At 41.6% G+C, this 15,361-nt stretch overlaps 1 protein-coding gene across 4 annotated transcripts in view; it reads left to right on the forward strand.

The window, feature by feature from the left end:
- Positions 1-15,361, forward strand: part of LOC135160811 (histone-lysine N-methyltransferase MECOM-like) — a 57,269-nt gene that overhangs the window by 33,282 nt on the left and 8,626 nt on the right. For 2 of the 4 annotated variants that reach the window (XM_064117840.1, XM_064117842.1), the window contains exons 1-5: positions 664-1,011; positions 3,326-3,601; positions 3,741-3,952; positions 12,311-12,442; positions 13,157-13,283. In XM_064117840.1, the coding sequence (XP_063973910.1) occupies positions 969-1,011; positions 3,326-3,601; positions 3,741-3,952; positions 12,311-12,442; positions 13,157-13,283 (790 nt within the window). In that variant the 5' untranslated portion in view covers positions 664-968. Of the gene's footprint in view, positions 1-663; positions 1,012-2,057; positions 2,690-3,325; positions 3,602-3,740; positions 3,953-12,310; positions 12,443-13,156; positions 13,284-15,361 lie in introns of those variants that run through there. The other 2 variants (XM_064117843.1, XM_064117841.1) reach the window with 2 other exon arrangements.

The raw sequence follows: 15,361 nt of genomic DNA on the forward strand, positions 1-15,361 counted from the left end.
TTGGGGGTGATGTTTCAGAGGGGTCATAGACTGAGCAGCTAGTGAAAAAATATTGAGGGAACGAATCCAATAAAAACTTAAATTCTTTTGCCGGTCAAGGTAATATGAGAACCACAAATGAGATTGTGTGAAGCGATTTTTTGCATTGTTCAGACTTCTGCTATGATTTTCAACGGATTTACCGGCCGTAGTGCATATTCCAGTTTTCATATTCAGTCAAAAATATTTCCGGTGCTTTTGTTTTGACAAAAAAGACACTCTCAGACTCGAAAATTCGTGGAATTGTGTTGGTCCATGTGACGCGTCTGCGTCTCTAGAGCCAGTGTGTCCCCAGGAATCGTTTGCCAAAGAACCCCATCAACCTGTATCCCCTCCTCGCCACCGAAAAATCACATTTACCCATCCCTCTCCCCCATGCGAGCCATCCCTCGTGATGCTGCGATCTTCACTGTACCCCCGCGCCACCTCAAAGAGGGGGGGGGATAGTCCAGTGGAATACGGGGTGGCTCCGCCTGCGGGCCAACCAGAATCCCGGAGCAGACGTCATCGCCACACCCCATCCACTGGATCGTCCCTGATTCAGCTCCCACGGGAGCCCACCAGTGCCATCCTCTTCTCAACTGATTTCTAGGATCACTCTAGTCTGCCAAGAGCTAGCTGACACGGCGCAGCTCCACTCTTCTCTATCTAAGAACCCACACCACCCGTACTTTTTTGTTTTTTTATTCAACCGCAGCCCGAAGCACCTCCGGGACATTTTAGCACGCGAATTCTTCTGCGCACTCCCTCTCACCTCTCGGAGTAACTTCTCACCCCTTGGCTGCGAGGGCTGGGTGAGGAAGACAGTGAATACTGTGATTATGAGTTTATTTGTGATGAATTGCGATGCTTTTTACGTGATAGTTTGACGCATTATTACGGGGGTTGTCATGTGCTTGTGAAGTTTTATTTATCAAGAGGACACGAACATGAGTTGTCTTGATCTCAGCGTTCGAGAGGCGGGCAGGAGTGGTAAGCACTTTTCTTATCATAAATATACATTTCTTCATGGTCTGAAGACAGTGCTTACATTGCGTGATTAATAGTCATAAATTGCCATGGTGATTAGAGATTCTAGTGGTGGAAATCAGTTGAGATTCAATTTTCACTCATCTGTGAGCTTTTCGGGTTAAAATCTTCATGTTCAAGACTCGTAAATTCAGGAATTAGGAGTTGACAGTGGTATATAGTTCACTAGACGAGAGAATTGCACCAGGAAAACACAATTTCACGGCCCCTCTGGTTCCTGTTTTCGAGATAGAAATGAAGCCCATTGAATTTATGGTTTTGACGTATATGGACTGTTAATTGACCTCCGCAATCATCCCCGAGACCTCGTTACCCGGTGATCACTCAGGATAGCGCGGGTATTTAGGAAATATTTCGCATATCACCCAGGATGTCCTGTGGTCAGTCACTGCGGTTTGGTTATACGCGTGTGAAACCCACAGACTGCAGTATCAGTACTTTCGTCTTCCGACACCTAGTCTCTCCTAATTATTTACTTAATTACTTGAGAGCGGGTTTCCCGGGGGGTCAGCTGTACCGGAGGAGGATGATAGATTAGATCATGGGTGAAAAAAAATTGGAGCGCAATCGCGTTTATTCTTACGCCATAAAAACACTCGTCGTGATAACGAAATACTGACACCAATAACAATTATGATAATTACATATAAAGGGACGGGGAGTATTTAGGGAAATACCATTTTTATTAACTTATTCCTAAATGACGTATGATTATCATTGGGCTTTTTGTTTTTTATGTCGAGTATCATTATAAAAAATCAATTGAGAAGTGGAACGTCGCGGTAGTGACAATTGCGATTAGTCGAAATTCTCTCGCATCACTTGAAAAGTTGAAGTGCTTCTCACAGAATTAATCGATTAAACAAACAGTGGCCTTCGACATTCACCGGCGACAGAGGATGAGGATGATCGTAAAAGTGAACAGAGTAATCTCACCGAGGGTGTCGTTGAACATGAACACTAGACGATATCCCTCGATACTTGACGCCTGGGCTGGTATCATAAAATGCGTGTAAGGGAGCTACCGAGATTATCCAAGTGGTTTGTGTTTTTTCAGTAATGCCAGGAGTGGCCTGTGATGTGCTCTAAGGGAAAAACCAGTGACTAGGATTTTTTACTATGAGAATCCCGGAGAAATGATAGCGCAGCTAAATAAAGAATTGTGGGAAAGACAGATTAGATTGAATTTTCGTTTAAAAATTCATTCCCAATGGTATCTAGGGATGGGGCATAATGCGATGTCATGGAAAATATTGTCATGACATATCCCATGTCGTTACAACACTCTCAATTAGATCATCGAAGAAATCTTCAGGAGTGACTCACACATCCGATACATAAACAAAGAAATAAATTGGTCGATCATCAAGATTATTCGTTCTCTATCTCCAAAACTTGAATTTATCACTTCTAAATCATCCTCCGATAACGTCAGAGTTGCGAGACTAATCCAAACACTCATCGAAGCCCGAAAAGAAGAAATGCCGCCACTCAATAAAAGTTATTACCTTCTTCTTAAATACATCACTCTTCGTTATCACTCGCCTTCCCAGAAGGAGTCCCCGATGGATCCCTATCTCTTGGACCTGTCGTATTCGTGAGAAACCGTGGAGACCGCAGGGTACGATATGAAATGCACTTGTGTGTGCCTAGGATAGTCCCATGTCGTAAACTCAAAGCTCAGGAACTGCAAACAATACGTGCGGCACGATAAAGCGGACGCTCGTAGTTTTTTCAGTATTTCTTTGTAGTTCATTCTTATTGTGAATTTTCACTACTTTTTTTCCTTACATCAAACTGTTATCACTCAGCTAACCGCGAAGCTACTGTTAATGAATGGATGTGGAGAAACTATTTCTGCTTACAATAAATATTAATCTTTTTATATTCAGACATAATAATGAAATAATTCAATAGCTACTGTGTTTCTCAATTTTGTTTTAAAGAATTGGCGGAAAGCTTTCATTTGTGAGTAGGAAAATTGTTTATTGACCAAAAAATACTGGAATACGCCACTCTATTGAATTAGTCTGTAAAACATAAATAAACCAAGAATTTTGTACCATTAAAATTTAATTTTCTTCGTCTTGAGATATCATGAGACGAAATGGGTTATCATATTATGTTTTCAATTGAAATTTTATGGGCGCTTCAATGACACGATTAGTGTTGATTCATGTCTGATGTCAGTGATAGATGATTGAACAGATTGAATCTTATCCGGCATTTTACTCATTCCTCCTTCAATTTGTTGCAGGTAGCAGTGACGAGGGTGAAACGGCAATCACTGGTGCCGCTAGTGGCACTGGTGAGGTCACTGAGGCACCAGAAATGGAGGAGTGCGTAAGGTCCTCAAGTGGCAATAGCAACTCATCGAATTATCACTTGCGGCAAGCATCGACCTTCGATTTCCCGCAGATGATGGATATGCAGTCGCATGACAGGAATGAGGACACTAAATTCAGAGATTTTTGGGCCCGTATGGCTGATCAGAAGGACTTTAGGTCTAGGGACAGTTACATCAGTGATTACCGTAAGTATTTAATTGAAGATAAATGTCTCCCAACATTACGCTTGTTCTAATAATGTGATTATCTCGAGAATGAGGGTTTTTTTCGCATTTTGCTTCTATTCTTCTAATTATTGTGATGTTCTTTCTGGTGTGATGACAGAAGACACAATAAAGGAAGAACCGAGGGACCCAGAAGACCATAAAGACCCCCCAACCGAGTGGCTGTCACCAGTGCCAGAGGTTGAGGTGGGAAGCACTCTGAATGAGGGACCCCATGTTCGTGCGAGAAAGGATATCCCCAGGAGTACCAGGCTCGGCTCCTTCCTGGGAAAATGGACCAATAATCCGTACAATCCTCGATACGCGTGGGAGGTGAGTCCAATCCTAATTGAAACCATTTTTGCGTGCAAAACAAGTGAATAACATTGAAAAAATTGAAATGACAAGCAAAGTCATTTCAACCTGAAGCGAGAATACAATTGGCGACGAATAACATCATGAGAAAATTCGTTTTTTATCACATCCCATCGACAAAAAAAACCCACACAACATTAATCCAGAAGCGATTGAGTTCTTATCGAGCATCATCGTGACTGGGGCAACCGTTTTGAAAAATGATCGATCTGTTTATTGGCTCTCACTGGAAAGATGGTAGTTGGGACAGAGGCCAATCGATATTAGGTATATTCGAGACGTATGTCCCATGCAAGTGGGAAGTTTTTAATCCTCATGGCATTATCCTGGCAGATGCCAACGAAGGGAGACACTCAACCACACCTGGGCTCCACCGTTCTCTAGGTGTCATCCGCGTCTGACGGATCTGTCAATTGCCACTCGGACACCTACCCGATACTCAACCCGAATAGTTTTGCCATAGAATAAACAGACGAATGAATCAGGGGAGGGGGTAGGGGAAGAGAGAGAGAATTGGATTGAGGAAGATGTTTCTGAATGAGTGAATCTCCTCTTGTATTCATTCTTTAGGGAGAAGGCTCTGAAAATTTTCATATTACAGTAAATGATTTTCACGTGCCAGACACTGTGATAGATATGATAAGGGCTGGTGGTGCGCACGGCGCACTGACAAAATGTAAATGGCATCATCCATCTAAACGCCCGACAAAAAGGCACTCGGACCAACTGTCGACTAGGCGATTACAGGATCGATTAAACCTAAACTACCCCTTCGCTCTCGTCCGACGATCTATCAAGTCCCACGTGGACATACGATTCTCTTTTCCACTTGGACACGGTCGTATAAAGCCCCCCTTCCTCACAGCCTATACAACATCCCACGCTAGTCTCCCACATTTGAACCTCGGCGAAAATTGATTTTTTTTTTAAGATGTCCAATTCTCCCACCAAAATGGAAAATGCAATTTTAAAAAATATTTTTTCGCTTCGAGATTCTCGGAAAATTGTACCCACAGATCATATAATTTGTGGTTCGTGATATCCTTCACGTTCTGAACAGGCCATTAATATAATTCGTCAACAGCCTGAGTCGGTAATATAATAGTCCGTGTCTGGTCTTCCGCACGATTTGGTAAAAAAGCTTTAGGCATAAGACCGCTCACGACGCGTGTGCACTTTCACGGCACCCGAGAGAGCTTCTCACTTTGATAAAAAAAAAACTGGCTAAACGGTCACGAAGTGTCAGATAAGTCATGTGGAAGGAATGATTCAATCGAGAGAAAGAAAGCTCACGATTCTGTGCTTTTTCAATTTTATAGAAAAAAGAAGGAAATTTTAATAATCAGGAAAACAATTGTGTCGACGATTCGTTTCGCTCCAAATGCCGATGCTAGAAATTTTCTAGTAGAATAAAAGTGGGTCACCGGTGACAAATAAATACAACCAAATCGCAAGAATCATTAAAGGAAACGGATTAAAATCCTATCAGTCTACCGGTAATAATCGTAATGAACCGCAAAAAGGCCGGAATAATTCAGGAAATCGACGGGAACATCTCCTGAACGGAGTGGTGCACTGAAAAAAAAACGAAAAACCCAAGGGGGTTGAGGAGAATGGTTACGATGTTACACGCGTGAGCGAACTAAGCTAAAGATTGGTTTAGTCGACACTGAGGCACGCCGCATCGTTGGTATCACGCGTCACTGGGCACAAAACGTCATGTAGAGGATCCCATCCACGCCCCTTTCATCCTATTCTCTCTACATCCCCCCAATTCTGCCCTCAAATTTTTCGCGTATCCCCTCGATATAAAAAAACTGAAAAAAATATTGTAAAAAAATATCTGTGGCAGGTGGGGTAATACAGATACCCGTAAACCCTTCAGAAATTCCCATTCTTCGATAAATTTCAGCCCCTATTTTTCCACCAGGTATGAGTAAACGAGAAAAACAATTTTTTTTTTCGGGGAGAAAAAATTGCCGATTCGCTTTTTTTCACTGGTGAAGATATTTTTGGGTGGGAAAGGATTAGAAGGGGGCGCGAGTTAGAGAACAGGGGGATTGATTGCAATATGAGGAAAGGATTAGAGGTGCACTTTTGAAAAATGAAAAAATTCGTTGGAGAATTTTAAGGGAAAATAGAAAGAGATTGATCTCTTCATCATTGAAATGAGCCTTGGGTAACTTGAAAAATTGTAAATATTGCATTCATTAAAGACAATATCTCCATTTCGAGGGAAAAATCTAAATAATTACAAATTGAAATGATCCTCAGCATTTCCAGCCCATGAATCTTCCATATGATGAAATAAATCAGATAAAATATTGTAATCGAGGCATACTGATACATAATACCCGAGGGGTTGAATCATAGTGTCCCCAAAACATGATTCGAGAATAATAAAGAGAACGAGTCACCGAATAATCGACTCGAGCCTCGATACAATGACAAAAAAATAATGTAGAAGCGTATACCATCCCCTGAGTAGGGACTAACTAGTCCTTTTCTCAAGGATCGAGTTTATTTCTTCTTCATCATTTTTTTTTTGCATGTTGAATTTGATTGACACTTCTGCACACCTTCCACCTTATGGTAATAGAGACATGATACACCTTTGTAACGTGCTTGTATATTTTGACATTTAAATTTTTTCGACTGCTGGAGATCCCCTTCTCGACACGTGACGCGCTGTCTTTTATTGCATTCGAGGTGGTCTGAGGTTATGCATTTATTATTCAAAACGCACTCTGTCTATCGAACGGGAATTTGTAACTGTCAGAGATGATTTTATTATATCCTTATGTATTCGTAAAAATTTCTGTTGAACATTTGAATTTTTCATTTTCTTGACAGCATTGATTCACTCGTACAGCAACTAAATTCGATATTTCGTTTAGCTCGGAAAACTTCGGTATACTTCAGGCAACAGAATCGTGCACTTCACCCTCGCTATTCATAAATCGAAAAATCCCCCCGAAAATGAAAGGCCCTCCAGGACGTTGAAAGATTCCGTTGAATTTCCACCCAAAATTGGCAAAAATCGAACAAGCCCTGGGTTTTGCTCTATTGTTGCAGCGATTAGGTGCACTCTAAAAGTATTTATTGTCCACGCCAGTGGTTGAAGAGTCTCTGGTCAAGCCCCGGAAGTGATTTCACAATGACAAAATCATTGCGCATGCACCAGAAACCCAGTGGGCTGAGCCCAGAGACATTTCCATTGCTCTCGGCCCAGCAAAACAGTTATTCAAATCGATCCAACGGGACGAAAAAAATCCAAGTTCTCAAGGCGTAGGGTTACGGCTGTGTCGTGACCTTCGATATTTTCCATTCGGGATTAAATTTTTTTTCTCTTCACTGACAAAGAGGAGACGAAATGGAGAGTGGAGAAAGCAGGAAACAAGTGACAATCAGACCCTCAGGGGATGACTTATTGTTGGGATGTCATACCTTGACGGGAATAACCCTCTGTGGTCATCTCGTAAATGAAACTGGTCAAAGCGAATTGTCCAAAAAATAATCGAACATTTGAAAAAACACAAGTTTTTCAATAATTTTCATAAAATTAAAATTCATTCTCTTGACCGACCCATTTTGCCTCATTAATTCGTATTTTCTTCAATTTCTTAAAAAGACGAAAAATACGTCTTTTTCTGTCGCCTCCTCCAGACCTGTAGACGGCGTTACGATTGAGGGGCCAGTTGACGACTGTTTCTGTAGGAAGCCATTGATAGTCTTGATTTAATTGAACTTGTTAGAAACTCTCATAACGAGAAGTCAAGCAAGTGCCGCGTTTGCTTACAATTTGCTGGAAACAATGCACCACTTGCTTTTGATGTTTTCCCAATTGTCTTGGAGATCGGCGTGAGTCACACTGATGTCCTCGGCGAATTTCCGGGTGGGCTTGAGGTATTTCGGGGCCACCAGCAATATTGTATTGTACGGCAGAAGGAAGTCGTATATCAGGGGATTTCGTTGAGATAAATTGCACTTTTCCGCACGCTTTTTCAGTTTTGTGGAGTTGGGTACAGTTACAGCAGTGTCAATGCTGACTTGTTGATGGTTAATCTAGACTTGCTTGCATAGGCTCAACAATTATCGAACTAATCTGCCTCCATGAGGGGAGTTGTGGGTCAATATACACGAGAATATAGATCGCCCAGGGCTGAAGCCTCTCTGTATACCTGTTGTGTCAACTCATTGTTGGCGGTACCTGTTTTGCAAGGATAAAGGTAATTCAAGGGGTATCCGTTATACTTGAACAGCACAACTATTTTTGGCAGAATTTGAAAAGGGAAATCTTTACTGCCGATATTCAGGAACCTTTGAGTGTATTACGGTTACCCATTGAGTCCCAGACTTCAAAACTAGTGCTGAGCTCTTCAGCTAAAATTTTTTCAACTTCATTTTGACAAGTTTTATCTCCTCAAAAAAATTGTTGAAAGATTTCGTCGCATGTATTTCCATCGACGTCTGCTGCGTGTTCGAATCGATAACAGTTGTGATGCGGAGAGATCAATATCTGTCAATAATATCTCCATTCTCTGGGACACGTTCCCCAGAAAGAGATATTCTTCTGGAGAAAAAAAAAGAATAACGAAAAACGGATGAATCCTCAACCAACCGAGATGGCAATCGACAATCGTAGTATAATCCAAACGCTCACTGGATGTCTCTCTTTCAACAATTGACACGACACGGAACGTTACCGATTATAAGGGACCTCTCTGTTCCCATTCAGGGGATTCTCCATGCTGTCCGAAAATGCCCGGAATTTTCAGCACCAGAAAAACCATAGAGGAAAGATCTCTATTCTTTTCATGGAAATAGCCAGTTTTTGGATTTTTTGGAGGTGTGAGGTTACAAAGGGAGCGATCATGTGTTTTGTTGGCCTATGGTGGAAACCATGCAGTGAGGAAGATCCTCTCTGGACTCTCTATCTTCGTCGTTGTTCTTGGGGACATGGAGACGAGATTTATTTATTTATTTTACAATCTAATATGAATACTCGGTGTCAAGATTCATGGAATTTCCATTAAAATTTTTTTAATTGGCTAAACAATTAGAATTGTGTTTATTAGGTGAGGGTATCTGTGTAGGCGAAAATATGATGACAGAACATGGAATAACAGTTTGATGAATAAAACTACGGATCAGTGGTTGTGTGATAGTTACCGAGGGTCGGATAACTCTACGCAAAAATGCTTTTAGCGTTCACAGCATGTGCCCCAATCCCAATAGCACTGACAGGGGACTGAGGGGAGAGGTTATACACTCGCTTTCACGCGTTTCACCACCACTTTAAGCTCTTTTCCTTCATTATTACATGACCAAAAAGCCGGAAATGAACACTCAAACGTTTTCCTCGATTTTTCGAAAATAACATTTATCCTTTATTTTTTATTGCAATTTTAAACTACAAAAAACGGTTGGTTAGCGACCCATTCAATTTACGCTATTGTATTTTGAGTAATTCAACGATTGGTTCATAGCTCCAATTGTTAACGCCTCATAATTAATTAATTATGAAACACAGTTATGGAATGAATAGCCTACCGACGACGCTTCTGTCAACTTGCCAACTGCCTCCACTTAAACGTGCGACATCTTTGTCTAATTCCCTGGTAGCGTCTTAATTAATCCTTAATTGATCCCCGGGAGCAATCGGTTATTGCTGAGAGACGGCCGTTATCTGCACAGGAGGAACGTTGGCTCTAGTCGAGTTTACCCAATTTATGGGCTCCAGGGGCTGCACTTCATGCAATAATCCCTTAATTATTCGAAACCTTCGTACAACTAAATTCATGATGATAATTAATTTGGCCACGCGGGTTTCGGTTGAATGACATCAAAAGTTCTGATAAAAAAAAATTTTTGAATAAAAAAAGGCGACAGGAGAAAGTGAAAGTTGATTGTCAATAATTTTCCCCGGGGAAAAATCAGTACTTGACCCACTTGACACTGGCCCAGTAGAAATAACACGAAGGGCGGCATAAGGTGGGTGCTCCTCGACCCGTATCTAATGCAGAGCAGATGCCACCCTCGCACCGGCTTTTATTCACCGATAATTTTCGTAAACCCCTCGTAAAAACCAAGGGAGAAGCTACCCTCCTTTTGTATCTAACAGTATAAATTATATCGTTTTGCGTGTCAAAAGCAGGCCCCCTTCATGATCCATCATTAGCTTTCTATTTACCAGATAATTTGACGATATTGCTTCCATATCGCCTCACAATGCTTCCCGTGTCTCTTCAGATGTCGTCAGCTATCGCATTTCAATAACTGCGAGGGTTGCGAATGCTCAACACTCTTGTTGGTATTTTTCGAATAATGATCATGAACAAGTGACGAAAAAATAATCCACCGAAGAAAATATCGTCTGAGCAGCAGAATGAAAAACTCAATTTTTTTCTTTTTTACCATTTTCTTATTAGTTTGTCATAACTTTCATTTCTACAAAACAGAAATATTTATCTGGCCATCAGAAACCACAAAGAGATGTTACCGATCACGCCCCAAGATATATGTAACCCAGAAACAGTAACAAAAGTATACCGAGACACGACTATTTCACAGCATCACAACGGGGGTGAAGTTGAGGGGCTTAAGATGCATTTTACTGAGATGGGCACGAACGACGAGTGACAATGGACCACTCAATGGGGGTAACACGACAGATTAGGATCCACAGGTCTGTCACACCTTTTGACAATGATGCGTTAACTCGGCGCCCACTAGTGCGACCCTGATGCCCGCAAGTGACCGAGAAATGCAGAAGTTCTCTCGCAGCAGGCGATTTACTTCGTTTCTATGGCCCCATCTTTTTTTTTCGAAAAAGCTTTGTCGGCGGTTGTGGACATGCGCGGACAATTCGGGAGACAGATTTGTCTCTGTGAGGATCTATATTTATAATCGAGGGCTTCCAGTTTTTCAGTCACGTTCCCAACTGTTGTCAACTGGAAATTAATGTGATTAAAGTGATTCAATGCTTTCGGAAGCTATCGCACTAGTTCTAGGCATTTACACATGATAATTAATTGCATTCGACTTTTCAAATCATTAAATTGGATTTCTATCTCACATAGAGTCGTGGGAAGCCGCGTGATTTGAAAAAAAATGATCAAATACCCAAATTTGATGAACAATATAGAACACGTATTGTTTTGTTTTGAAAATATGAAGGATTCTGCTATTCCAACCGAAAAAATGAAGAAAAATGTCACATGAATGGCAGTGAAAATAAAGTGTGTTATACAGTAGTAAAAATAAAACCCTAGAAAGTGTCGAAGTGTAAATAATACCCATCAGCTCATCCGATGTTTTCATCCAGAATGGTCCACTAGACCGGGTGTGTACACGGTTGAGAGAAGGCCCCAGGATTATCCAGGGTCCCCAAGGATCAGTCTGATGAGGCTGAGTGAGCTCGGTTGTAACAACAAATTTAGGCTCAACGAGTAAAGAGCGAGATCAATTACCTAACTTATCCACTCACCTGTGAGCACTGGGTTATTGATTGGGGGCTAGTTTCGAGTATCTCCGACAGGTGGGACGTACTATCACGATCCCCAGCATATTATCATCCCCTATGAGCAGATCAGGCCGTGATCAAGCCGCTCATCAATTTTTCCATCAACTTGATAATTAACAAGTTTTTTTTAACTCTCAAATCTAGTCCCCAAATAATTCTCTTCAAAAATATTTAAAGCCCTTAAACATGAACTCCACCATCAACAGTCAACATAATATCTAATGAATGGAGCTATTCGCACGCCTAAAATTGTGACAATTGGTCCAAATGGCGGTGACAAGTGCCCGCGTCTCGACCCAGGGTTGGGGTGAAAGGTTCACTAACGATAAAACTCAACGATCATTCCGCCTCCCCCCGAGAGTTTCTGGGGTGTGGATCCCACCGTGAGTGGAACTATCGTGTTGGGGGTTTGAGCGAAATGACTCCTGCTTTTGCTGCTCGCATGGTCGACCAAGCGTCAAGCGAGGCGGTGCGGTAGCCCAAGACAATTGTTAAAAATCACTTGTCTCGAGACTTAAAAGCATCAGTTGTTCGTTCTTTGGCACACGACGACGATTTACTTGATGGCCCTCAAACGTCATCAGTCGTGATACGTTTTTCAAGGGTGAGAAAGGAAAATTTGAGAGCATTAAACCATCAAACTCAATGTCCCGGAGTTCAATATTCCTCCACAATCACTGATCCACTTCTTCCTTTAAATTGATTAATTCGATAGTCGAAACAATTTAGTATTTTCGCCCCTCAAAACATCCGGAATCCATTCACATGTATTTTTTTTTTTGTTGGCTTAGGTTCGACACTCGGGTAGTGGAGTCCGAGGATGGTTGGACGCCTCTCGCGTAGCTAGCAATTGGCTCAAATACATCAGGAGCACCAGCAATCCGCAAGCTGTCAACATGCGACATGTTCTGATAGGTGGAGAGGTAAGAAACAACAACAAAGTCCGTTAAAAATAAAAATAATATAATTTTCGACGGCACTAGCTCTGTTCACCCTATCAGTTGGCCCTAAAATCCTTAAACCCTTTTTATAACGAATTTCTCATCTGTCACGGATTCCTAAAATTGATACAAACAGTCTAATTACCAAAAAAAACAATAAAACACCCCATTGACATGTGTTCACTGTCCCCCTCCTTCTCTCCACTTGACTCCCCTAAATGACTTCCCATTGTTGAAACCGCCCTGAACCGTTGAACAGCAGACAATATGATCGTGTGATGCGTCAAGTGTTTTCAATTGGATTTTTATTCCAATAAATCGTAGCACGAGATAGGTGTGCAACGAGTGGTCACGGCTCTCTGATTCCCCAGGGTTTTATGAAGTGTGGGCGAGTCAATGTGCAGGCGTTGATTCCGTGCGAACTTAGACACATGGGTATGATGTTACCCTGATACAGGCTGTGTGGGTGCCAGAAAGACAACTCCTCCTTCAGTGGCGGGCGTGTATACAGCCTGTTTAGTTATTAAGTCACCCCTTGGTGGGGTGAACAGAGAAGTCCCGACCAATCGGTTTTACATCAAACTCCCGGTCGACCGATCAGGGGTTCATTAATTTTTATTGTCTGGCGGAGATTGTCTAGCCTCTTCGAAATTGTCACGTAAATCATAATCAATTAAAATGAAAATATATTTTCAGATTGTCTACGAAGCAGTGCGAGACATCCCTACCGGGGAGGAGCTCTTGATGGGTCCAAGAGAACCCCTCCAACTCCAGGACTTGCACGGTGAGAACACCACTGAGGACAGAAACGATCGTGAAACCGGTGAGTAAAACTGAGAATCAAATTGATAAATTGAAATTACCACACGTGTGACGTTTCAAACCGGATATGGAGCCGAGTGTGACACTCGGCGGTCCTTCCGATACACATCGAAGTCAGTAGCACTCGTGTGCATACGATTATCCAGGGGACAGGTGAGGGTTAATCGTGATTCGTGAAGGCCTTATGTGAGACTGACCCATGCAGGGGTCGTTATGCTTGGTGACTTTGGTCGTGATTCACCTGGACGTTACGTTGAGTGGGTGGTGCTGGTTTCTCAGCACGTACTGATTATCTCAGCATTGTGAGGGGCACGAGCCAATTCCCTTTGATCCCGGTGGACTGATTAGCTCGGTTAATGGAGATTTTTAACCCCGGGGAGTGGGGGTGAATCATTTTTATGGGGGAGAAAGTGGAAGATGGAAAAAATTGCCTTTTCAACCGAGATTTTCATATATATTTAATTGAACAAAGTTTCACGCCGCATCTCTTGGATGTGAGAATAAACAAAATAAATATAAAAATTGGAAAAGTATTCCACAATTTTTAGTAGCCATGATTTTATCTATGAAAGTAAAAAGCCCAGGTTCTTTTTGAAGGAAAACATTTGAATTTGTCAGATGGTTTATAAACCCCAACAGGACGACAGTTATCATAGTTGTAACTCTCTTACGACTACCGGTGAATGGGGTGGGATGAAATGCGACAGCCAGATGTCGCGAGTAATTAAAACTCGGATTATTGTCCAAGTTGAATCGCACGGCTCGTGACTGTATACTACCCTAACTTAAGAGTAAAAAAATGTCTTCAGATTGAGGAGACAGTTCTAGGGGGGTAGCCCCAACCAACCGATTCCATTCGCGCAATTTCAGTAGCAATTACTGCGTCAATAACTTGAAAGTATCTCCATTCGTTATTAATCATCTAAATATCTAATTGCAAGCTACACAGTTAATACAATAATAATCAAGGATTCATAACAATTCATTGATAATTATCTACATTAATAATAGATATAGAATAACTAATTTTGTTTCTACTATTTTTTACAAAAAATAAATTCATTTCATTCTGTCTGCGATGCCCGGAAATCATTGGGAATTATTTAAGGGATGGAAAGTCACGAGCCGACCTGGGCCGGAAATGACCTCAACTGGGTTCCGGTTAAATGTTTACGTGTAATTATGGACTAAGGTTCGTCCCGTGCAAGTGAATAAAAGGGAAAACAAATGGGGGATAACGGATAAGTGAAAGCTTCACAAATCAAACGGTTGAAATTTTTTACTTCAATTTTTTGTTCAACCCCTGCTTTCATTTTCTTGGGATCTTTTCCATGTTGAGGGGGTGACCTCCTGGGGTAGCTGAGATATGGGCGGGGTTTAAACAGCCAAGGAGCAGTTTTATGGGACATAAGCAGTGGTGAAACTCGCCGGAGCAATTACGTCGAGGCTTAGTGGCCTATGTTAATTCTGGGAAATTAATTAAGAGCTCCAGAAGGTGTTTATTAGCGGGAGGCGAGAAGAGGGGCTCTTTCAAATTGTCAAAGTCAAGTCATTGATAATTTCAGGTGAATTTTTAATGAGATTTCGGAATTATTCGAATTTTCGCTCTTTTTCCCGCTGTTCTTCCGTTAGGAGAGCTACATGAAAATTCAATGGAGTTGATCAAACACAAAACGCAGTTCCCTCGTTGATTAATCTAAATATTAATTGTAATTGATATTTTCATTGTCTGAAAGGCTCATGAATTGTGAAGGCTTTGTCCGCCTACAAATAATCATAAAAATATGGTTTATGACTACCACTGTTGGGATGAGAATAATGATGTCAAACAAACGACATCTACCTTTTGTAGCTCGTCTCCCCTCCAGCATCTGCTCAACTCCTGCAGGATCACTTTTTGTCTGTGAGGCTTGTACACACGGCAGAATCAGTTTAACACGCCTACGTGGGGTGAAAAACATACAATGGGGGCTTCAGACGACAAATAAACCTCAGATCTAATGTTCAGGCCATCATGAATATTTTTTTATCATTTGAAAATTATCAGCACTTTTATTCGTCTTTGCTCACGATGAAGAC

This window comes from Diachasmimorpha longicaudata, chromosome 3 (genome assembly GCF_034640455.1).
Source record: "Diachasmimorpha longicaudata isolate KC_UGA_2023 chromosome 3, iyDiaLong2, whole genome shotgun sequence".
Classification (NCBI taxonomy): domain Eukaryota; kingdom Metazoa; phylum Arthropoda; class Insecta; order Hymenoptera; family Braconidae; genus Diachasmimorpha; species Diachasmimorpha longicaudata.